Source organism: Falco naumanni, chromosome 10 (assembly GCF_017639655.2).
Source record: "Falco naumanni isolate bFalNau1 chromosome 10, bFalNau1.pat, whole genome shotgun sequence".
In the NCBI taxonomy this organism is placed as follows: Eukaryota; Metazoa; Chordata; class Aves; order Falconiformes; family Falconidae; genus Falco; species Falco naumanni.
The window spans coordinates 20,812,631-20,835,572 of NC_054063.1; the positions used below are offsets into that span (position 1 = coordinate 20,812,631).

Below are 22,942 nucleotides of genomic sequence, written 5' to 3' on the forward strand. Positions count from 1 at the left end.
GATCCTGCGGGCGCAGGGGCACTGCTTGTACCCCTGGGCAGGCCGGCACGCCGCCACGGGGCCGCCAGCGGGCAGGCCGCGGCAGGGCGGCTCAGCAGGCCCAGCCCGGGCAGACCGCAGCTCCCAGCATGCCTCGCGGCCGCTTTCCGGCCAGCTGGAACTACACCTCCCGGCAGGCAGCGCGCATGCGCGGAGCCCTGTCGGAAGTGGGCGTGACCACCGCCGCAGACCCCGCCCCCTTTGCGCCGGCCGCCATTTTGTCACCGACTTTCACCCGCCGCCCGACGGGGCGTTTTTTTTTTTTTTTTTCTTAAAGGAGAAGCGACAGCCAAAAGCGGGCCACGCCGCCAGGCCTCGCCGGGACCGCGAGCGGCGCCGCAGCCCCACGGCAGGGAGCGGCCCCGCGCGGGGCGGGGGACGAGCGTCTTCCTCCTGCCAGGCCTCGCCCGCAGGGCGAGGGCAACCCGGGGGCAGCCGGAGGGGCGCAGGCAGCGGCGGCGGTAGGGAGCCCGGCGGTTCCGAGGGCCAGGCGGCGGCCGGGCGACCGACGGGCGAGCCAGGCGGCGGGGCCGGCGGAGCGGCGGCCGAAGGGGCCGCGCTCGGGTGGGCGCCGCGGCGGGGCCGACCGGGGGAGGAGAGGGCGGGCGAGCGCGGCGGCCCCGGCAGCGCCTGCGCGGCGCGGAGCGCGCGGGGAGCGGCGCCGCTCATTGGCCGCGCCGCAGTGGGGGGCGGGTCCCGACGCGGGCGGGTCGCCCATTGGTCGGGCGGCGAGAGAGCGGTGGAGAAAGGCGGGAGGGCGGTGGGAGGCGGAGCGGTAGGCGGCGGGCCGAGGGGAGGCAGGGTGGCGGGCGGGGTTACCCATCGTCTCCTGGTCGCGGATTGGTGGGCGCGGGCAGGGGGTGGGTCGCCTGGCGGTGCCGCGTGAAGGTGGGCAGCGGGCAGTGATTAGGCGCGGCCGGGGTGGGCGTGGCGTGGCTCGGCGGGCGGGAGCGGGGGAGGAGCGCGCAGCAGCCGCCGCGGCCCCGCCGCTCGCCGCCCTGATGCCGGCGGGCACCGAGCAGCCGGGGGGCGCCGAGGAGCAGCCGCGCGCCCAGGGCCCGCCGGCGGCGGCAGAAAGGCCGCTGTCCACGGGCCGCCGCCGCCCACCGCCGCCCGCCGCCGATCAGGGGGAGGAGTCCGGCGGCAGCCGGGTGCTGAGGGGCGGCCGGGAGCGGGGCCGGGCCGCGGCCGCCGCTGCCTCGGCCGAAGGGGGAGCCGCCGTCGCCTCCCGCCGCCGTAAGGCCGAGTATCCCCGGCGCCGGCGGAGCAGCCCTGGGGCCCGGCCCGCCGCCGAGCAACCTCCCGCCGAGACGCCACCCGCCGCCAAGAAGGCCCCCCGGGTCGGGTGAGTGCCTTGCGGCACCGCGCTGGGCCCCTGCCCGTCGCGGGGTTGCGGGGCTGGCGGCGCAGCCGCGTCCTGTCCCGTCCCGTCCCACCCCGCGCGAGCGGCCCCGGGGCCCGCCTCCCGCCGTGGGCTGCCCGCGCCTCCGCCTCTTTGTTCCGGGCCGGGCCGGTCCCTGGGCAAGGCCCGCCGCGGCGGGGTGGCCTTCGGGCCGCGCCGAGCCTCCAGCGCCGGCCGGCCGGGTCTGCCAGGTGCCCGCCGCGCCGCCCCCGGCCTGTTCGGGCTCCGCACGCCCGAAGCCTCGGTGCCGGGGCGGCGGGGACGGTTTTCCCGTGAGGGGGGGCACGTCTCGCTGCCTCTGGGTTGGTGGGGCGGCGGGCAGTCGTGTGCGGGAGGGGTAGCCCAGCCAGAGACCCCCCGCTTGAGGCCGGGCTGCGGCTGGTGCGAGCCTCCGGCCTTCTCTGGGCGAGGGCCGAAACCGGCGGGGTGTGAGCCGGACGACGGGTCCGCCCGCAACCGGGTCTTGGGGCTCACCTTCCATGTCCTTCGGTTTCTTGTCCCCGCCGCCATGCCTTGAACGGTGTCCCTCATACTTGCCTTATGTATCTTTTCAGGTGCACGGATAAAACGGCTGGTAAAGGTAAGTGCTGAATTATTCCCTCCTCCTGTTGTTTTCCACCCAGAAGGTCAGGGCTTTCCCACGAAGGCAGCCAAACATCTGTTGGATCTTTCTTTTTAAAGAACATTTTGTTTCTTGATGACATGTAGTTTCTTTCCAAGGTCTCTCTCAAGATCATGGAGCTGCGATAAGCTGCTGCTGATGTTCACACGTGCCCAACGTGCAAAAACTTACTTTTCCTCATAGCCACTAGGGTATTGCTGTGCTAGCAAAAGTTGAGGCTGCGCCACACCGCAGCTTGATGGCTGTTGTTGCACAGTGGTCCCAAGTAGCTGGCAAAGCCTGGACTCACATCTGTCCTACTGCTGGCACAGATACAGGTGTAGGGCCTCGAGAGACACGTGAAAGACGTGTGGAAGTAGGAGTATTCAAATATTTACGCTCGTCCTTTTCTAGCTTTATTGGATTGTGAATTTCTTACGTCTTTAGGGGTGAAAAAGAAAACTTTTGAAGGCAAGGGACAGGCTTAATGGGTCTAAATCAAGAAAGTCCAACTGTGGGGATCTGTGACCAGGAGCGGAACTTTGCTGTTCTTCCAGTGTGAGCTACGTGAACTCTGTGTCTACTTAACAGCTTCTTGTTAAAAAAAAAAAAAAAAAAAAAAAAAAAAAAAGACTTCTGAAGCAGTTCCAAGTAAAAGGTTTTGTGTACTGTTGGTTTTGATCTGGCACTAGAGAATTGTCACAGAATGAAATAGTGAGGAAAGACGGTCATACACCTGTGCAAACGAATTCAACTTTCTGCTGGAGCTGTTCAGTTCTGATTTCAGGCATTTGTGTCTTGAAGGTTGCCTTTATTCTTGTAATTCTGTAACTCTCTAACTTTATTCCTCTAAGTCTATAGAGTTATTCCATTTGGGTGTTGAAATCAGTTCTAGCTGGCAAGGTGTATTTTTGCAGACCAAAGCAGAATTAACTGATGTGTGTATAGCACAGACACCCCACGCACATTAACTGATGTGTGCGTTTACCTCTTACAGCATAAAGGGTGCACAGAGTGTTGTAAGACCTTCAGCCTTTTAGGTCAAAGCAAATTTGCTGAAATGTGCAAAAAGGCACGGTGTTGTCACTTCATACGTGTATAATGTTAACAACACCTTTTAATGGTGATTCTCAGTGTTTAGGATACCCTTAAGCAGAAATGTTTACATATAGTGGTGGAAAACAGGCAGAATAGTCCCGCTTTTACCCCATTTTCTTGGGATGTGCTTGGAAATGACAAACATCAGTCTGAAATTTCCCAGGTTTGGTGGATGTCTGCACTCTAGCAGTTTTAGATTTTAACTTTGTGCTCTGAGAGATTCAGTTGTCCTCGAATGTGGGAGTGGCAAAAGGACTTAATAAATGTTTTGGGCTCTTTTTTTATGATTAGACTTGTAGCCAAAATGGATGGCATGAACATTTGCATGGGAATTGGCACTGAGAAGTGGTGACTACTTCAGGCCTGAAGGAAGTCTGCCTTGGTGATTGTGTGTGTGTGTGTTTGTTTCTTGTTTAGTTTTTAAAAACACAGAGGTGAGAAAGCTGTACTTCTGTGTCCCAGCTGCACGCTAAACAAAGTCCTTGCTGTGTGCTTGTGCTTGTTGGGGAAGACATAGAAACAGACTAAATAAAGTGTCTTCCTCAGGCAGATCATGTGCTACCCAGGAGAGGAGCTTCCCTCCCACTCCCCTCTTTTCATCCCTTAGCATAAAATGTTTGAAGAAGCCTAATCGGGTGTAAGCAAATTGCGGCTTTGCTTGCATGGTGGGGTTTTTAGTAGCTAGGAGTCCTCCATACTTCTGGGAAGTAAAATGCCATTTGTCGTTTCACCCCTGGATGAAGCTGGGCTGGGGGAGAAATCCAGTAAAGCTGCTGAGTGGTTCTGGTGAAGGCTTTGACTTGAGTGCTAGCATTTACTGGTGTGAGTTCTGCAAATCACCATGCAGAATTAAATTCTACTGTTACCCTTTACTGTAAAATACTAAATCCGGTGTAGGATATTAAATTTGCGTGAGCTCAGCCGTAATTGTTAGCCTCTATACAGGACAAATGGCCTGTGCACGTGAGGTGTACCTGGTGACACATCCTGTTCATCTGTCGGAGAAATGAAAAACTTGCTGTGCCGAAGTTTGTTCATAAGTTTTGTTACCTTGTGTCTGGGATTATATTTTGAGGTAAAACCACCAGTGTTACTGTTGGTAAAGCAACCTTGGGGTGATGGGTGCGATCACGGCTAAATTTGTGCTGTCAATTATAACAGAGAAGCTACTTGCCAGAAGAAGTTGTTCTTCTGTACAGTGCCATGAAATCAGAGGGCTTTTCTGCTTATCAACTTGGGAGCGCAGGCACAAAGGTCTGACTGTGCAGGTCTGATGGGAAGATCACGGGAAGGTTAAAGTCGAAGGTGTCTATTGTGTCAGATTTTAGTATGCGATTTTTACCATACTAGTGTTCGTGAAGGCAGTTGCAAAGTCAGCTCTACCAATTGTATTTCCTGTCTTGCCTGCTTAGTCATGCAATTGCAATATTTCCCTAATGTGTTTCTGTAGAAATATTAGTTACATAAGTAGAACATTTAATCTCAGCTTATAAATAAATTCATGTAGCTAGAGTCAGTCTGTGTAGTATAATTCACATTTGACTTCCCATAACACTGTATATTCTTGTGGGAATAATTTCATTTTAGTTAGGCCTGAATAATTTTAATTATTTGAATATGGACTTAATGAATACACTTCATGTCTTTCCATCACTGGACTGAAAGTTCTGTGCTTACAGTGACTTAAAGTCACATAAGCAGTCAAACAAAACGTGTTTCTCCAATTTACTTTTACAGCTAAAGCAGTTTCTGACTGTCCACCTTTTTGTAAGATTCTATCTCTGCTGTTTAGTAGCCACTTTTAAGAGATTGAATGAAATCTTTCAATCAATTACAGTTTCCAAACCAGGAGGTTTTGCTCAGGAGGGAGCATTGGAGTAGTGGCTGACTATAAAGATGCCAGGTTTGCGCTTAGTGGTAGAGCCCCTGCCTCACTGCATTCCCAAAGCATACAGGCTTTGTCTTTGAGGTTTTAGAGCTGCAGGTTGCAAGAAGGTACTTCTCCCGCAGTAGGAAGAAAGAGAGTGGGGTTGGAAGCATTTGTACAAGTGTAATATGCCATGGATGGACACTCAGATCACTGAATATCTGTGTCTAATGTTGCTGTGCTTGTGTCATGCAGCTGAAACTTACTAGATGCGGACCTTGTTTATGCAAGTTATTTTTCTTGCATGTTTTAGTTTTGCGACTTTACATTGGTATTGATGCTTTTTTGCAATTATAAGAATGAGGTCAAATGTAATTCTTTAGGTGCACGCAGGTGGCAAGCTGTGTAGTAGTGCTGTTAAAGGTGGAAAGAAGGGTTTGTTGGAGAGGTAACACAGGGCCACATGAAGCCTTTATTATGTACAGTTGTGATTGAAAGAGATGTAGTGCCACATGCGTGGAGAGTCACCTCCTTGGAAATGCAAGTTTTTTTGCACAGTGTGGGCTAGAGGCTGATGCCAGCAGTATTTACATACATCTTCAGCACATGGTTATAGAAACCGTGCATTAGAAACAGTTCTCCACATGAGTGAATATCTAAAAAAAGTATTCCATGTGTGACTATCTGAATGATTTGTTCCATGATATGTAGTTGGGGTTTTTTTTTTGTATGAGGCTACTCTAATGCACGTTGTGGGTGGTTGGTATTGCAGCCATTCTCCCACCACAGTAGCTTTCAGGTTGCAATCTGAAGGCTCAGGGCAGAGGGGAGCTCAGGGAGCTGTTTCTTCAATGGCTCTGGAAGGAAATGGGTTGGACATACAAGCCGGCTCTTCAGCAGTCCATTTTTAACTGCTAGAAAAACTGTAAGGTTTCACAGATTAAAAAAAGATGGAAAACTTTTAAGACTGTAGTTGTACAACATGGTTTTGTGGCATAGATAGCTTGCATTATACTTCTTTATTTGCATTCTTAAAGCTTCATGCTCTTTGGGTAACGATTGCTTTCCCTTAAGATTTTGTCAGTGTTTTGAGAGAGAAATGTCATTACTTAGTCAAACCTTATAAAAATGTGCTGAATTTAAATAACTCTGATTGCCCAGACCTACTTTGACTCCTAAAACAATTTTCCTGTGTCCCATATGTACAATTTCACAACTCTTTGGCAGGAGGGAGCCGTTTGGATAGAGGTTTACACTGTTTTGGTTTTTTTCCCCTGAGTTTCATTTTTGTCTGTGTCATTATGAAATAATGTTCAGTGCCTTATCTGTTGTGTGGTTCCTATGTTAAATCTTAAGTTGCAGTCTGAGATGTGTATATGCAGTGGTGCATTTATTCTCCTAATTGTTTTGTAACTTAATAATACATAGTTTATTTTCCTTTCACTTATTTGTAGGTAGGTTATTTTCTGAAAGTGTCTACTTTTCAGGATTAGTAAGATGCTTTCAAATACTTCATAAATCAAAGTTTAGAAAATTTCTTGTTAGTATCAACAAACTGTTAATTTGTAACAGTTGAAAGTTTTATTTTTCTATGCGTCAAGGATAGATACCAAGGCAGGGATATTTGTTACTGTTGTGATGTCAAAGTGAGGAATCTGTTACTGCAACAAGCTTACCTCTGAGCTGCAGGGTGAAAGAGCGTTGGTAAATAAAAGCTTGAACATCTGAACAAGCGTGGCTGGTACAAGTAGATGGGGAGTACCAAACAACTCCCAGTTCTGAGAGTTGTCGAGTGGATTTCTGAGCTGCTGGTAGAGCAGGGCTGGTGCACAGCAATACACCAGTTGTAGACTTGGCATAAACCAGCCTTTTATAAGTTGTGCTCTAAGCAGCAGGAGCAAGAAGCTCTCCTTCCAGAGGGTTTCCACCATTCATCCCCAATGAAACCTGAGGACAGCAGCATCTCGCAGCAGTGCTGCTGAATCTGCAAAATGGCACCTGTACTAGCGTTACCTCTGCGTACCCTTCCCGTGGGGAGTGGTGACTTGGGTCCCCGTTCTTTGGCTACCTGCTTATCTTTCCCAAAACACAGACCGACCTAGCCGCTGCATACGCGGGTTATTAGGCAAACTGGGGGTAGGAGAGTGGTGGACAGATGCAACATGATCATGTGAGTCACGGGATGAAGGAAGTACTGCTTGTTCTTCAGGAAGTAAATGCAGTTGGTTCAGACTTTCCCTTTCTGCTCTTTGCAATGGGTAATTGATCTGTGCCTGGGACTTTGTTTTCCTTCAGTGCCCGGAAAGGAGGTCAGGGAGGTGTTGGCCATGCGATATGTGTATTTAGTGCTCAGGCCCCTGTCGGCTTGCTGTCAGTTACCCTGACACATTCTTAACACTTGTTGTGCATCCAGTGATGTAAAAAAGAAGCAGTAAGCACCCTGTTCTCGGGACGGTCTCCTATAAGGAAAATGCTGTGGGGCCAGGGAGTGACACAGCTGTAGATGAAGAAAGAAACAAAGCACGAGACAGTGAGTGCCAGTATCTCTGGCCTCCTGTGGGTATCCTGCCTGCAAAGTGGATCTATGATATAGGGAGGAATTGAGACTCGTAAGGGTGAGTTTACCTCCTGGTCTAGGAGACAGCAGACAAGCTTTGGTGTTTATCCTTTATGTTTCAGTTCATGGCAGGGCTGGTATACGTAGGAAAATATGATACAGGTTCTGAGGTAGAGATGATTTTGCTGGTTTGGTAACCCTGCGTGCAGTGCTCCAGGGGCAGAATTAAGAGTGTGAATGAGAAAATGTTGCTGCTGCATGTCTGAAATGGGAATCCGTGCTGACTAGCGTGCTGAGCAGAGATGGAGCATTACTGGGGTAAACTCTTGTAAGAAGCAGAGCCGTGCCCAGACTTTTGTCTTGGGATTGTCTAAACAATAACACAGCTACGGCTCTGTAGCTAATTTCCTCCCAGGTTTCCTTTTCTTGCCCCTTCTCCCAGTGACTGGTGTTTTCTTCAAAAATCTTAAAGTTGAAGGATGTTTGATACCTCCTGTGTACCATCACTCAAATCTATATTGAGTTTTCTGCCCTGGACACTCTTTAAGTTTAATGGCTATTGGGCAGAATCAGCAGAATGGTGAAAGCACCTCAGGATGAAAGCTGCTTATCAGTGATGGACTTAAGGGAGAGCTCAAGGTAGGAAGAACTCGGGAGCCAAAAGACAGAAGGATCGGTAGGGCTTTGCCAAGTGGATGCTCCCCATCTCCCTTGAGTGACTTCCTGTAGGATGCAGGCATCCACACAGTTCCCAAAGCTAACTTCTCTGGAGGCTGTGGAATGAGGTGGATAATAATCAACATCGGTACTGTAGAGGAGCGGGAGCACAGGGGCATTTCTTGGCATACTTATTTTGCCAAGTCGTAGCTTCTGTTGCTGCCTCCCCATAAAAAGTAATTTCGGCAAAAGACAGCAGCACTGGATCTTAATCCGAGGTTGTCTGTGCCAACTGGCCGGCAGGCTCTGCTGAAAGGAAGACCTAGAATTTGTTTTGCAGCAGCTGATTTGAAAAATAAATGCTTGGTGCTTCTTTTTGATTTGCGTTGGGGGTGTCTCGATGCCTGTTGTCTCTCATGTATCCTTTTGTCCTCCTGAAGTCTGAGTTGTTACATAGTGGTGTCCATCACCACTGTTGACACTTGCAGCAAAATAACAGGATGTTGGCCTATAATCCATTTTCCCTGCATCTTCTGGGAGGACAGGAACAAAATTTCCAGAGAAATTGCAGCTAGGCAGAGCTAGTGGTGTTGACAAGTTTGATACAGTTTTAAATGCAGAATTGACTACAGCCTTTCTAATTTAAAATTTTCTGTGTTTCAGTCTCGAGATTAAAGCTGCGTCCTTTTTTGTTGGAAGAGCAGAGCCTGATTATCTGTAATAGCAATGTTTATTCCCTCTATCTTGTTTCTTTTGCTGCTTTGCGCCACTAGCCAAATCCTACTAACGGAGGAGCAAGGAGCGTGGCTTTCTGTGGAGAGGCGTTTGTGAGAAGAGAGGGTTAACGCTGTGTTCATCCGCAGGGCCTGGATTTAATCAGGCTAAATGTGGTACCCAAGACAGGACTGAAAAATAGTAAGGTCCCCGTGTAGTCAGTTAAGAGAGGTAGGCATCTCCTAACTCCTTCCACTGGTGACAGAGACAGGGACAGCCATGCTCCTGATCGAAATGTGCATGTGAGTCCTGTTGCTTCCTGCCAAACACCGGAAGTTTTGGGAGGAATCCTCAGATGCCATTAATATTGCAGCACTTCCAAGTGACAGGCTTGTGATTACCTGTAACACCATGTTGGGTGTGACAGGAAAGCAGCGGGAGGAGGAAGCACTGCTCTTCTCTCTAAGCCAGTTGCTGTCTGTGTTTAGTGGATTTGGGGTGGTTTTTTGGTTTCGTGGTTGGCGTTTTTTTCTTTTGTTATTTTTTGACAGGCAGGCTGGATTCATCAGAAGGCTGTTTGTGAAGGAAAAAGGAAACTCAGTGTGAGAAAGATGTAGAATTTATTAACAATTTTTAAATTAAAAATTTATAAAAATATTTTGCTTTTTTAGATTCAGGCAAAGCCTTGGCAAGTGCTGACTCCAGCTGCTAGTACAGCTGAATACTTTACAGATACACGTTTTCTGGTGCAGCTCTGACCCTTGCACCAGGGACCTGTGTCCCCTGTTGGGAGGGCCTAGAATTATAAGGGTTTTAAACTAAGAGCTCTAGGTCTGTATTACTTTGAGTTCTACCTCAAAGTAAATATTTGATGCTTCTCCTAACGGTGGGGGTTTTTGGAGGTACATGGGTATTCACGGCATGTAAAAATGCGATGAATCTGTTAGACAAGCACACTGAAGTAGAGGAAGAAGTAAAAAGGAGAAATCATGGGGAAAGCCTTATTAAACATCTTCACTTCAGAGAAATGAAGCAAGTGTGCTTTGTAGTAATGTGTTCTGAGGGAGGTCTGTTTCAACTCCGTAAGTCTAATCTTTGAAATGCTGGCTCTTGCTAAGAAATCAGCTGAATGCCTGATCTTCCAAGGGAGGAAACCCCTTTCAGGAGCAGCAGTGTGCGCTGTCGCTGGTAGCACAGCAGTGTTTGAGGTGAAAATTTCTAGAGAATGGCTTCAAGTGTATTTGGATTTGATTTAGCATTCAGAAAAACTGAAGATGTTCACAATAGGATTAAAAATGTAAAGCAGTCATAGTTCACCTTGAGAGCTGCTAAACCAGAAAGGCAAAAGGAGGGCATGGTTCATGCTCTGATGCAGTGGGCTTTAGACATGACATGCAAGACATCAGGCTTGGTTGCCATTTTAACAACAAAGTTGTGATGCTTCATGTCCTGTATTCCAGTCAGGTGTTGTTTTTTTTCCCCAGACAAATGTTGATTTTTTCCCACCCTGTTAATCAAGGATTCATGAGTGAGTCATGCAGAGCAAACTACATGCTAGAAGTAAAACGATGACATGGTTGAAAAGGCTTGATGCAAAATTAGAGATTTTGGGTTGGGAGGGACCTCAGGATATTTCTGGTCCTACCTGCTGTTTAACATGGGTTCAACACAGAGTTCACATCATGTTGGTCAGGGCTTTCTCCAGTCGGGTCTGGATGAGCTCGAAACATGGGCCTGTGTGAACCTTGGTGAAGTTCAGCAAGGCCAAGTGCAAGGTCCTGCACCTGGGTCGGGGCAACCCCTGATACCAATATGGGCTAGGGGATGAAGGGATTGAGAGCAGCCCTGCAGAGAAGGACCTGGGGGTACTGATGGGTGAAAAGCTGGACATAAGCCAGCAATATGCGCCAGAAAGCCAACAGTATCCTCGGCTGCATCAAAAGAAACGTGGCCAGGGAGGTGATTCTGTCCCTCTTCTCCGCTCTGGTGAGACTCCCCTGGAGTACTGCATCCAGCTCTGGAGTTTTCAGCACAGGACAGAGAACTGTTGGAGTGAGTCCAGAGGAGGGCCACAACATTGATCAGAGGGGTGAAACACCTCTCTGATGAGGAAAGGCTGAGAGAGTTGAGGTTGTTCAGCCTGGAGAAGAGAAGGCTCTGGGGAGACCTTATTGCAGCCTTTCGATACTTGCTGGGGGCTTGTAAGAAAGATGGGGTCAGGCTTTTTAGTAGGGCCTGTAGCGATAGGACAAGGGGTAATGGTTATAAACTGTAGGAGGGTAGGTTCAAACTAGATACAAGGAAGAAATTTTTTATCATGAGGGTGGTGAAAGACTGGCACAGAGAGGTGGTCGATGCTCCATCCCTGGTCACTTACAAGGTCAGGTTGGACGGGGCTCTGAGTAGTCTGGGCTAGTTGAAGATGCCGCTGCTCGCTGCAGGTGGGGTTGGACTAGATAACCTTTAAAGGTCCCTTCCCACCCAAACCTGTCTGATTCTATGGAGGCTGCACAGCTCCATAGAGGGTTGGGCTTCTCTTCCAGTGCCTGACTGTTGTCCTGGGGGAAAAATGCTTTTCCTTTATTGTGTCGGACCTCCCCATTTCAGATGACAACTGCTGCTCCTCATCTCCCTGCTGTGCACTTCAGCAAGAAGGTTTGAGCTGCTTGATAGCCTGCCTGTACATTGTAGGGCTGCTGTTGCGTCCCTCTAGGGTTTTCTGTTCTCAAGTCTGAACAAGCATGTTTCCCTCAGCTGCTTCTCACGGGTTGTGTGTTTCAGCCCCCAACCTTCTTGTGGTGGGAGTCCAAAACTGAGGGGGAATCCAAATGCTGTCTAACGAGTGCTGAGTAAAGGACATGAACAGTGTCTCTCTGTATCCTGACTGTGTTCCTGTGAATGGCACCCAAGATGCTGTGGACCTCCCCCACTGCCGATGCATGCTCCTGGCTCTTGATGTGTAGTTTGCTCTTCACCAGGACTTCTGGCATGGCAGAGCTGCTCCCTGACCAGTCCTTAGAGAACTGTCCACTGACTTTGCCGGCGAATGCTTTATAAATTCTCAGGCGTCTCAGTGGTACTACTGACAGGTGCTTCGGCAGGAGAAACCCACCTGAAACCAGACAGCAGTGTATTTGGGTAAAAAGGAGTGGGTCAGAGCTTAGCCCAGAGTGCAGGCCCTGCAGAGTGCTGCAGGTGGCTTTGTGTACTAAAGCAGTGGCAAACCTGGAGTGCTGAGCATAGCCAGCTACTTGGGATTGATTTCTTCAGCACATCGCTTGTGAAATTTCAAAAGGCATTTGAATTTGAGTTCATTAAGGCCCAGTGTCACAGCAAGCACCAAGAAGTGAGATCAAGCAAACTGTTATTGTGAATTTTAGTTTTTAAGGGATGAACTTGCTCACATGGACATTTCAGCCAGTTCTGTTGTCTTGCCAAAACCTATCTGGAGATCAGCCATCAGCCAAAAAGAAACCACCTGTAGAAGCTATGAATGGGTGGAGACACCTCAGGCTAACAGTGCTTGTGATGCTCCTTGCTCTATAATAAGATCAGAAACATCCAGCTCAGATCCCTCTGAGTTATTGTCAGGTGTACAGTTCTGATTAAATACGTGTTTGGGCGATTCTCCAAACATGACTTCTGATTTGGTCCAATTTTGAAGTTAGTCTTTCCTAAAGCAGTTGCTGAAGTTTATGAGTGTCTGTCTTGTAGTGCTTAGGGGAGTTCGGAGCCAGTATGTAGTCATAAGCCTTTTTGAGAGAGAAGTGTAAGCTGCTTTTAAATATTTGTGTTTCATCTTAGAGGCAGTAGGAAATGTGTTGAGAGTTTTGAAGGAAGGCTTGCTGAGGTAAGGCCCTGGGGTGCGTCCTGGCTGGCTGGGCAGAGCTACGTTTCAAATCTGTAAGAATCAGTGGTTTCCCCTGTCAGAGTAGACAGGGCAGCGATGCTATTCAACGTCATGTAATGGAGAGGAGTGTGGATTGATGATGGGATTTAAGGTTTCTGTTGTTATGAAAGAGATTGCAATGGGTGTTTCAGATCCCAAAGAAGAGAAGGAAGAGAAGGAAATTTCCAGTATCCTCACCCAAAGCCCTCCTGTCAGCACAGCCAGGCCTAGCAGAAGCTGGCGCAGTAGCCGGTCAGCCACCGTGGCCCGCCAGCGTGATGCTGAGAACTCACGTGCCTCCAGATCCAAGACCGGTTCCCTGCAGCTTGTCTGCAAATCAGAGCCAAATGCAGACCACCTTGAATACGGTACGTGGGAAGCCCTTTGATGAAAGTGCCTGAAGATAGCCAGGTCTTGGGAACCTTTGAAGGGAGCTGGATGTGAGCTCTGTGCAGACTGTGGCTGGTAGGGGCATGGTGCTTCTTGGTCATGAGTACCTTCTGCCACCAGCGCTCCTGGCACTGAATGTTGACGGCGGTGTCTTGAGACAGATTTGCTCACTGCAGCGAACACAGATTGAAACCTAATGGTGACTTTTCCTTTCAGAGGTCACAGAAGAACATCAGTCTCCAGCTGGAATCAGGTAGGAAGCTCTGTTTTGTGGTATTTCTTCCTATTTAGTGTCCCAAGAAGGGAAGATAAGGGCCTGAGGTTTTTTCAAAATAAATGCTTCTGTGAAAGGATCTATGGGACGGATGGTAGCTCTGTTCTTAGTCCTGGACTGTTGCATTTGCAGTCTGGATTGCAGATGGACTGCAGGTGTCAGGAGATATTGTGGAGGAATGGATAGTAAGATTTGGTCTGGGTGTTTCACCTGGTAGCTTTATTCCTTCAGGAGCAGATGCTATCGTTAGGTGGGTTCACAGGAGGAGACTGCTCTGCCTAGCCTGTCTGTTTTAGCTGTCATCATGCTCCTTAGTCAGTGCAAGCTGTTAGCTTTCCCCAGTCATGCTGGATGAGAAGGTGCTATGTAATAGCGTTTTTTCCATCCTGGGGGATGATGCATGAATATTCCTCTAGTAGTGCTTAAACTGTTGCTGCAAAGTTCTCTGTTCTCCTTTTCTCATAGCAGTGATGATGATGAGATGCTCATCAGTGAGGAAGAAGTTCCCTTCAAAGATGATCCGAGAGATGAAACTTACAAGCCCCACCTAGAGAAGTATATTGGATTACATTCTTACTGTGTTTTTTAGACCAAAAAAAATTGTGACATCGTAGATGAATGAGCTTAATATGACCCAAAGAACCTGTGCTAGTTGCTGAAGTGGAATGGCTCCCATTGGGCACTGTGTTTTCTAAATATTGCCTACAGCTGTTGAGACTGTTTTTTAATGGACCAAAGCCTTTGGAGCCCTGCTGGCTGCCAGGTTCTTCCTTAATCCTTGTTCATACTTCTGCTTAGAAGTGGGACTTCAGATAAATAGACCTGGACTGTGATCTAGTTTTTGCTTAAATCTTTGTAAAACACACGCAACGGGAAGGGTATTGGAGTAATATGTTGTATTTGTCTTCATAGGGAAGCGCCAAAGCAAAGGAGAAAAGCTAGCAAGGGGAAGGAGGAAAAAGAGAAACAGAAAGAGATTAAAGTAGAAGTGAAAGAAGAGAGTGAGTTTCGGGAAGATGAAGAACCGCCAAGGAAGTGAGTAAAACTCTACGGTTACATGTAGCAGTGTGTATTGTGTATTTTGCTTTCTTAATAGTGTACAAGAGTGTTTTCCTCCCTCCTCCTCTGGGCCTGAAAGATAATAGAGCAGAATCTTTGTTCTGATAGAAATTCTGCTTCCGTCTTGCACGTTAGGCAAGGAAAAGCAAAAGGCTTGGTATTTTCATTTAGTTTAAGTTGGGGAGTTTTTCTCCGTACTGTGGTTTAGTCCACCTACCTAGATATGGCCACACAGCATGAAATACTTCAGAGCATTCTTAAAATTGGTTTCTGTTGTGATGTCTGAAGTGTACTAGACTGTATTAGAAAGCCAGCCTGGGAAGGCAACATCTCTTCTGTTGCATGCCTAGAGGCAGACACAGGAATACTTTGTACATCTAATGTGGTACGTGTCCTCCTTGTACATCTGGGACTAAAATACCAGAGCTCAGGAAAAAGTTGTGTTCTCCCTCGTTTTGGAGAAATAGAACAAAAAACTTTTGCTGCCTAGTCTGTCACTAGCGCTTTGAGTGGAGATTCAAAACCTTTGGGTATGCTGTCACTGGAACTCGGCGCTGAAGCTCTCTTTCTGGCAAGCAAGGTAGATTGGATTTATGTGTCTGTGTCAAAGCCCTGCTTTGGGGGGGGAAGGCAGATTTTGCGTGTTCATTCCTCTGAGTAATTGGAACAAATGGGGCTCCCTCTGCTGGTCTGCGGTGTGGGGCTCTGCACACCTTTCTAATTTCTCTCGCTGTTTCGAAGCTGCTGCAGAGCTGATTTACATTGGAGAGGAGTAAGGATGCTGGTATTTTGATAATTTTTTTCTTCTTTTTTTTTTTTTTTCCTGCGAGAGGTGGCTTTCTGAGGCTCGTGGTTGTGTTGGTTGGATCAGACGCTACTTTTGTGCATAATGAAATCTGTGCTTCTGCAGAGGGTTTGGTTTGAATGCTGAGTGGCTGTTCAGCATGTTACTGGCACAGTCTTGCTATCAATAAAGATGTCTCGGTACAGTCTAGAAAAGACTTCTATCAATCTACTGTAAGTGTCTCTGCAGCAATATGATCAAGCAGGCACGATGTTCTGGGCAGAGCTGTTGATTGGGAAGGGTGCATTTTACATGTAAGTGTAGGTCTGCTCAGACATAGATTTTTGTCTTTGACAGGTGTATAAGCTGCTATAGTTAATGCAGAAGACTGCAAAATAGCTGCTAGATCACTAATGCCGTTCTTTCTAGTCATGCAGATGGATGTTGTTAGTGTGATATGAAATGTTACCCAGCAGAGCAGAGGAAACGGGGTGCACCATCAATCCTGGACTGTGTGGGCAAAATTACATGGTTTTAAAAAATGCATTAGGAAATGGGAGGGGTTCTGAGAGCAAACCACATGAAGCATTTATTTCTCAAGAACAGGGGTCCTCAAACTTTTTAAACAGGGGGCCGGCACGCGGATGAAGTGGCAGGAAGTCATCTGCGGCTGCTTGGTTTCCCCCCCCCCCCCCAACCCCCGGCAGGGAGGGTCTGTAAATACCGGGGGCCGGATTGAGGACCTGCTCAAGAATGTTGCCTTCCTCTGAATCTGCCACCAACTTGCACTGGATTGATTTTTCTAGAGCTTGCAGTTAACGAGGCAACAGCTTGCTAACTGTCTGGAACAGAATCTTGTGTGCTGCTGTGCAGCCTGGAAAGGGATGAATTTAATTATAAGGTCGCAAGTTGTTTGGACAGTTGCAGGTTTAAAAGAAAAAATGTGAAGTGTGTGATGCCTGGTTGAGGATTTTCTAAAATAGCTCTTTCTCGCTTCATTGTGGCAGAAGAGTTGGTAATTTCTAACCGCAGCCTGTTGGACTGTAGCTTTCTGATACCTATTTACTGGTAGCCACTCAGTTGTGAATGGTGGGCTGACACATTTGAGCTAGGCAACCATGTTCAAAAATACATTGTATGCTAAACCTAGCGGGTAGTCATGCAGCCGCAGCCTGACACTGTTGGCAGAAGCTGGGTGATTTGAGGTCTGCCACATGCCACCAAATGGCATGCAGAAAAAGTTGTCACCCAGGTTATCAGAAACATGGGCACCGCAGCTCCACAAGGATTGGTCTTCTGTGTGAGGTAGCAGTTCTGCAAAATGCAGGGGAAATTTTTGTGGAGGCTTGGTTACTTAACTTATTTAGGGAACCTGCCCATCTATTACAAGAGCATTTCCTTAGAAACTTTTCAGGTGTTTTGATCCAGAGCAGGTGGCTGACTTGCCAGAGCAGCTGACTTGCTGGCTGCGGTGTTACTACTCTTCAGCCTAAAAGTGTAGAAGAGTTCTGTAGTATTTCTTAGAATGTGCTCCTGCTTTATAGCATACACTTAAAAAACTCTGCCCATTACCAATGTAAAGAAGCTTCTTTCAGTTCTGTTTCTGTAACTCTGTTACAGGAGGGGAAGGAGGAGAAAGGATGACAAGAGTCCAAGGCTGCCCAAAAGAAGGTAAGCAATCCCTTCTACTCACTTCTGTTCTGAAGACTTGCTTCCTTTGCATCTTACACAGATATTCATTGTCTCAAAGCCAACTCTCTTGCACGGTATAGAAGTCTGCCTTAAGGGAGGCGGAGATATCCGCAGCATGCTGTGTCTTCCTCACTTCTGAGTTGATCCCCAGCCTGATATTGCCCAGTAATAAGGTTCTGGGAAGTCTCTGTCTCCTGGGGTTTTCTTGGCCCTGGGGAGAGACCTTAAGTAGTGCTAGGACTGGAGGGAACTCTTAGACAGGGTCTCTATTAGCGTAGCCCAAATAGGAATACTGGAGCAGTAATCCTTTGCTCTCACATTGCTGAGCTGCACTTGCACTCGTTTAGCTTGCTGCTGCCTTGGCTTCGGATGCATCAGCTAACCGCTCTGCCCATTTCCTTACTGACTTCTTAGGAAGAAGCCTCCGATACAGTATGTCCGCTGCGAGATGGAAGGCTGTGGCACAGTCTTGGCTCACCCACGTTACCTGCAGGTTGGTTCAGATTTTTCACTTCTTGAATGGCATCTGTGAGGGCAGGGCAGGGCTGCTTGGAACAGGCAGCTAATCCGTCACTGGAGGCACTGAGGCACTCCTTTCTAACACTGTCTTTTTGGTAAACTTAATCAGTGGCGGCCGGTTGTGGCCGTGTGTGTCTGTATCTGTCCTGTCGCTACACGTTCACATTCGTTTGGCTTTCTTCTCTCAACGGAGATCAAAGTGTTTGTGTTCATGGTATAAGGGTGTCTTGTCAGTGATTTGATCTGGTGGCCTGCTGAGGGGCCATCTGGGATCAATGTGTCTCAGCTGTGCTCTTAGCTATGTAAAGAGAGAGTCTACAAGCTTTCACTCTTTCTTTATAGCATCACATAAAGTACCAGCACTTGCTGAAGAAAAAATACGTGTGTCCTCATCCCTCCTGTGGTCGGCTCTTCCGACTCCAGAAGCAGCTTCTGCGGCACGCCAAACACCACACAGGTACAGGGAGGTGGGAAACAGATACAAACTCCTCCTCGGGTCAGTGAACAGACAGAGGGAGGAAAATGGAGAAGCCTCTAGGACTTCTGGGGACAGTGAAGCCAAGGCAGGTGGCGTAGACTTGCAGTAGCAGCAGGGTATTATTTCCTTCTGGGCTACTGTCTTTTAAGGAAATGAGAGAGGCTCTAGAGTCTTTAATTCACCTCTTGGCAAGTATCACTCAGGGGTTCTGTAGAGGAATAAACCAAGCCAAGCTGTATGCTAATTTGCCAGTCCTTACAGTATTGCTCAGAACAGATAATTAGCTCTTAGGAGAGTTAACACCTTAACTCTCCAGATCAGCTGGTGTGGTGTATTGTGGGACACCTCCTCCTTTGCCATGCCTGCTGGCGCTTCTAGTTCTGCCGCTTCTTGGGCAGCTTTACCTGTAACATGTGAGAACTGGGAAAGGGAGCAGGTCTGTGGGGAGAGTAACGCTCAAACTGGTATTGCTTTTTAGATCAAAGGGATTACATCTGTGAGTACTGTGCCCGGGCGTTTAAGAGTTCTCATAACTTGGCAGTGCACCGAATGATCCATACGGGCGAGAAGCCCTTGCAGTGAGTACCTCTGCCTGTCTCTTGCCCTCCTACTTTGAGGGACCCTCGGATGCACCCGTTCTTGGACCGCACTGAGAGCAGGGGCAGCTCTGAAGTCAGGGCTGGAACCTGTTCCTGGTGTCTCGGCTCTCTTTAAATGCACACCTGCAGGAGTGTTTGAGCTGCCGCTTGTCTCACTGGCTCCTTGAGGCAGTGTCTCAGTAGAGATCTGAGGAACGTAAGCCCTCTGCAAATAAAACTGGAAGAGCTGGTGCTATGGTGACATCCCATTTTAATGAGCCCCTGCTGTTTTCCTGGGCTGTCCCCACGAGTTCGTGGGGATGTCCCTTTGTTGTGACCTCCCTCTTCTCCCTCCCAGGTGTGAGATCTGTGGATTCACCTGCCGGCAGAAGGCTTCCCTCAACTGGCACATGAAGAAGCATGATGCGGACTCCTTCTACCAGTTCTCCTGCAACATTTGCGGCAAGAAATTTGAGAAGAAGGACAGTGTTGTGGCCCACAAAGCCAAGAGCCACCCTGAAGTGCTTATTGCTGAAGCGCTGGCTGCCAATGCGGGTGCCCTGATCACCAGCACCGACATCCTGGGCACTAATCCTGAGGCCATTGCACCACCCACTGATGGCCAGGGCCTCCCTCTCCTTCCCGACCCCCTGGGAAGTGCTGCCCCAGCAGACTGCCTGCTGCTGAACCCTGATGGGATGCCGAAGGCATACTGCGGTGGGGCAGAGCGTGTCAGCCTCGTGGCTGATGGCAAGCTCTTTGTAGGCAGTGGCAGCAGTGCAAATCCGGAGGGGCTGGTCATGAACACAGAGATCCTGGGAGCCACCACAGAGGTGCTCATCGAAGATTCAGACTCCACTGGACCCTAGTGTGTGGGGAGCACGTGGGTGCTGGGACAGTTTGGACTCTGTATTTAAAAGGAGGGGCGGGGGGGTGTGTGTTGGGGGGTGGGGGAGGGGGGGAGAAAGAAAAAGAGACACTCACTGAAAGAGAGAAAAGTTAAACAACACTTACAATACTAGTAAATAACCGAAGGGGCTGCTCCCCTCCAGCGTGGATCACAGCACATCCTCTTTCCCAACCACTTCTCTCTCTCCCACTGCTCCTTTGTAGAAAGGGGCACATGCTGCCATTACCAGAGCAAGTTGGATTGAGCGATGGATTTCTCCAGGGGAGGGGAGTCTGCTGAAACCCTTCGCTCTGCCCCAAAGCAGGTGCCTTTCTGGCTCCTTGATGTGGCCCCACTTGCGAACTAGAAAGCATTTGATGTGCTCTGGACAGGTTTCTTAGGACTCCCTCTCGCCCCTGGTCCCAACTTCTATGCATCGCTGCACTCTGGTCCTTGCAGTCTCATTCTTCCTCCCGGGGCTGGGAGTTCGGCTTTGGCACTTTAGGCCCCCTCAGCAGGGTGAGCTGTGAAACGGCGCACGTCCCTCTCCCCACTGCACTCCTCTGCTCCAGCTCTGGCAGGAAGTCGAGGGAACGCCCTGGCTTATAGATCATGTTTGCTTGGAGAGGCCCCGGGGGCTATGGGAGCCCTGCGTGGGAGAGGCAAGGAGGAGCATCCCAGTTTGACGACAGTAATTTGCACTTTGAACATGCTTCATTTTTTGTGTTGTGGTAACAAGATTCCTTATTTATTGATTAAAAAAGGGTCGGTATTTTTGAGTTATGTTCTTAGGGGGCGGGGGTGGAAGGGGTTCAGGCTATTTCCTAGTAGGCTCCTTTGCGCTAGTGAGCTGCAGGGAGTGCCATTGTAACAGCAGCTGGGAGAGCTGAGGTGAAGGCAGCATTCTGGAGTCAGATGTCTCTTGCAGCTTTTCCAGAGTAGAGGGAGAGTCCCTGGAGAAGAGCCTGTTTGCAGTGGGAGTCTCTGCAGCAGCGTTTTAGCAGGAGGATGAGGTGAGTGATGGAACAGCTGGCTGTTGTCTCCCTCCCTCCCAGGTCGGGGTGAGCTCCTTGCATTAAATGCTCTTTTTGCCTCCCCCTTGCTCCCTAGCCTTTCAGGGAAGAACATCGTTAGCCAGGAACTTGTTCTCGTGAGTTAGGACGGTTGTGAGCTGCTTGCTGCTGCGCAATGTTGTGCTCCTCATCCAACTCCGCCTCTCCTTTGCAGGTCTAGATAAAGATACAGAAGCAGGGACTGGGTATGGTTGTCTCAGGCTTGCTTATCCAAGGCAATAGACTGATGCAGGACTTAAGGGGCTGTCAGTTCATCTCCCTGCCCCTGTTCTGGGGGGAGGGTGTTGTGTAGCCATGTTCTCAAAGGTCTCTTCTGTGCAAACAACCCTGCTTTATGTAAAACGTGGCAGTTCAAGTGTTACCTGCCGGTGTAGTTAGGACAGCTCTGAGCCCTTGGAAAAGTTTCCATAGCAGACACATCATATCCCATTTAGACTTGGATCTTTTTGCTCTTGCCTGAAACTGTGTGGAGATTCAGTGGCCTTGAATTCTTAGTGTTTTTTGGAAGAGGTGAAGAATAACCTGGGCTTTTTGTTTGTTTGCTTGTTTTTTCAGTTGGGTTTATGTGATCGGGAGCAGAGCTGAAGTTTCTTGTCCAAGCAGAACATCAGCTAAATTGGTCTGTAGCACACAGCAGCTAGGCAAAATAGGGTAGGGTACCTGGGGTCTGGAGAATGGCAATAAAACATGGAATTTAATTGGGAACTTTTTACAGAAAACTGACTGAACACCCACTCTGTCCCGTGTGCTGCCTGGAAATCCAGCTGTGGCCTAAGCCTGACAACTTTTATTGGGCCATATGCCCTGATTTGTCGCCTCCTTTCCCCCCTTACAACTGATATCTTTGTCAGAGCAAGTTGAAACACTGCTGGTCTTGGTGTGGTTAGTGGCTGAACAGTTTGCAACCGTGGTGTCTCATGCCCTGGGTGTGGGCATCCCACATTCTTGCATCGCAGCATCGGTGTGGCTCCCATGCCTGCAGGAGATGCATCTGGCCACAAGCCTCTCTTGGAGATAAGGACGAGGGCCCAACATACCTGAATGCGGGTCTCCTGGGATGGTGCATGTCAGGTCCGCGATGGTACGGTGTTAAACTAAACCGGTTTCTTCAGTTGGGATGATCCAATTTCTTGCTTTGCTTGGATCAAATTTATTGTGATTTCCAGCAGGAAGCTTTTGGGTGGCCAGCTGGTCCCCTCCCCATGCCAACTAAAGAGAAGCAGCACAATGAGACGTGTTCAAACCCAACTCTGCATGGTTTCGCCCCCCAGCAGTGCGCGTTTTCTGTCTGGGGAGTCATGTGGTGGCATGTCTCCTGGCCTGCATCCTGGCCACCGGTAGCAGATGAGCTCCTGTGGTGCAGCTCGGCCACGTTGTCCCCACGCTTGCTGCAGACCATGCTGCTGGAGCTGCTTTTCATGCCCTGCCCCTGTGCCCTGTGGGAGGTGCGGAGTGGGCAGAGGCTTGCACAGAACACTACATGGAGAGCTCGGGGGTTTTGTTTTCTGAGGGATGGCACTAAAATGCTTTTGGGTCAAGGGCTTGCTCGCCTCTGGTGACGTGACACTTGGCACCTGGCTGGGAGGCAAGGGAAGCTGCCTCGTCCTGCGTCTGCCCCCGCCACCCCTAGCAGAGCAGAGTTTGCTGTCGACTGCATTCCTGGGACACAGAATCGAGCAGCTCGTTTACTTCCCAGCCCAGCCACCTCTGATCCCTGCCAATCCCTGCCTTTTCCTTCCATCCACACCTCTTGTAGCTCTCCTTTTTCTTTTTTCTGGTCTTGGCCAGTTGCCTGTCTGTCCTCTAACCACAGCCTGCTAACCCCCGATGCAGGAGAGACTGGTGTAGCTCCCTTCCCACTCCCCTTTGAAGCCCTATAACTGACACAGCCCTCCTGCGGCTCTTCCTTCCCTCGATGTCTCTCCTTCACTCGCATGCAGTTTGCTTCAATAAATTATTGTAGTAGTTTGCAATAAACTTTTTTGTATTTTTTTCCCCCGGTATTTATTTTTTTTTTTCTCCTCCCGGGGAGGGAACGGAGGGGGCGCAGGGCCCTTCGTCTGCCCTCAGCGCCCCGGAGAGCTTGCGGGCGGTGTGCCCGGCACGGGCAGCGGCGTGGGGGCTGGAGGGTGGCCCCGGGGTGCGGGGCTTGGGCCGGGGGCTGAGCCAGCCGGAGCGGGGGGCTCCCGGAGCTCAGCGGCGCTTTTTGCAGTAGCCACCAGGTGGCAACGACGCTGCTGCGTTGGCCACCGGCCCTGGGAGCTGGGGGGCCGCCGGCAGCTCCCCAGCCAGGCTGGGTGTACCGGGATAGTAAAGGGAAACTGCTTTTTCAGCTCCTGGTCTTCTGTTTGTTGTGTTGGTTTTTCTTTTTTTTTCTTTTTT

At 49.5% G+C, this 22,942-nt stretch overlaps 1 protein-coding gene across 2 annotated transcripts; it reads left to right on the plus strand.

Moving 5' to 3' along the window:
- The first annotated feature begins 835 nt into the window (after window positions 1–835).
- Window positions 836–22,555, plus strand: ZFP91 (ZFP91 zinc finger protein, atypical E3 ubiquitin ligase). Of its 2 annotated transcripts, none has more exons than XM_040607970.1 (11): window positions 836–1,384; window positions 1,996–2,021; window positions 12,977–13,192; window positions 13,431–13,467; window positions 13,957–14,043; window positions 14,401–14,523; window positions 16,952–17,002; window positions 17,438–17,516; window positions 17,885–17,999; window positions 18,499–18,598; window positions 18,957–22,555. In XM_040607970.1, the coding sequence occupies exons 1-11, from the start codon at window positions 1,041–1,043 to the stop codon at window positions 19,465–19,467; spliced, it is 1,689 nt and encodes a 562-aa protein (XP_040463904.1). In that variant the 5' UTR covers window positions 836–1,040; the 3' UTR covers window positions 19,468–22,555. The 2 variants fall into 2 exon arrangements, with proteins under 2 accessions (XP_040463904.1, XP_040463903.1); XM_040607969.1 differs by having other exon boundaries at window positions 837–1,384; window positions 13,954–14,043.
- The last annotated feature ends 387 nt before the right edge of the window (window positions 22,556–22,942 follow it).

Bases quoted from the DNA above. Each gene is read 5' to 3' on its own strand.
- ZFP91 (XM_040607969.1), top strand. From the start codon at position 1,041: ATGCCGGCGGGCACCGAGCAGCCGGGGGGCGCCGAGGAGCAGCCGCGC. The intron at 13,193-13,430 runs GTACGTGGGAAG...TTTTCCTTTCAG, and splicing joins TGCAGACCACCTTGAATACG to AGGTCACAGAAGAACATCAG. The intron at 14,044-14,400 runs GTATATTGGATT...TTGTCTTCATAG, and splicing joins TACAAGCCCCACCTAGAGAA to GGAAGCGCCAAAGCAAAGGA.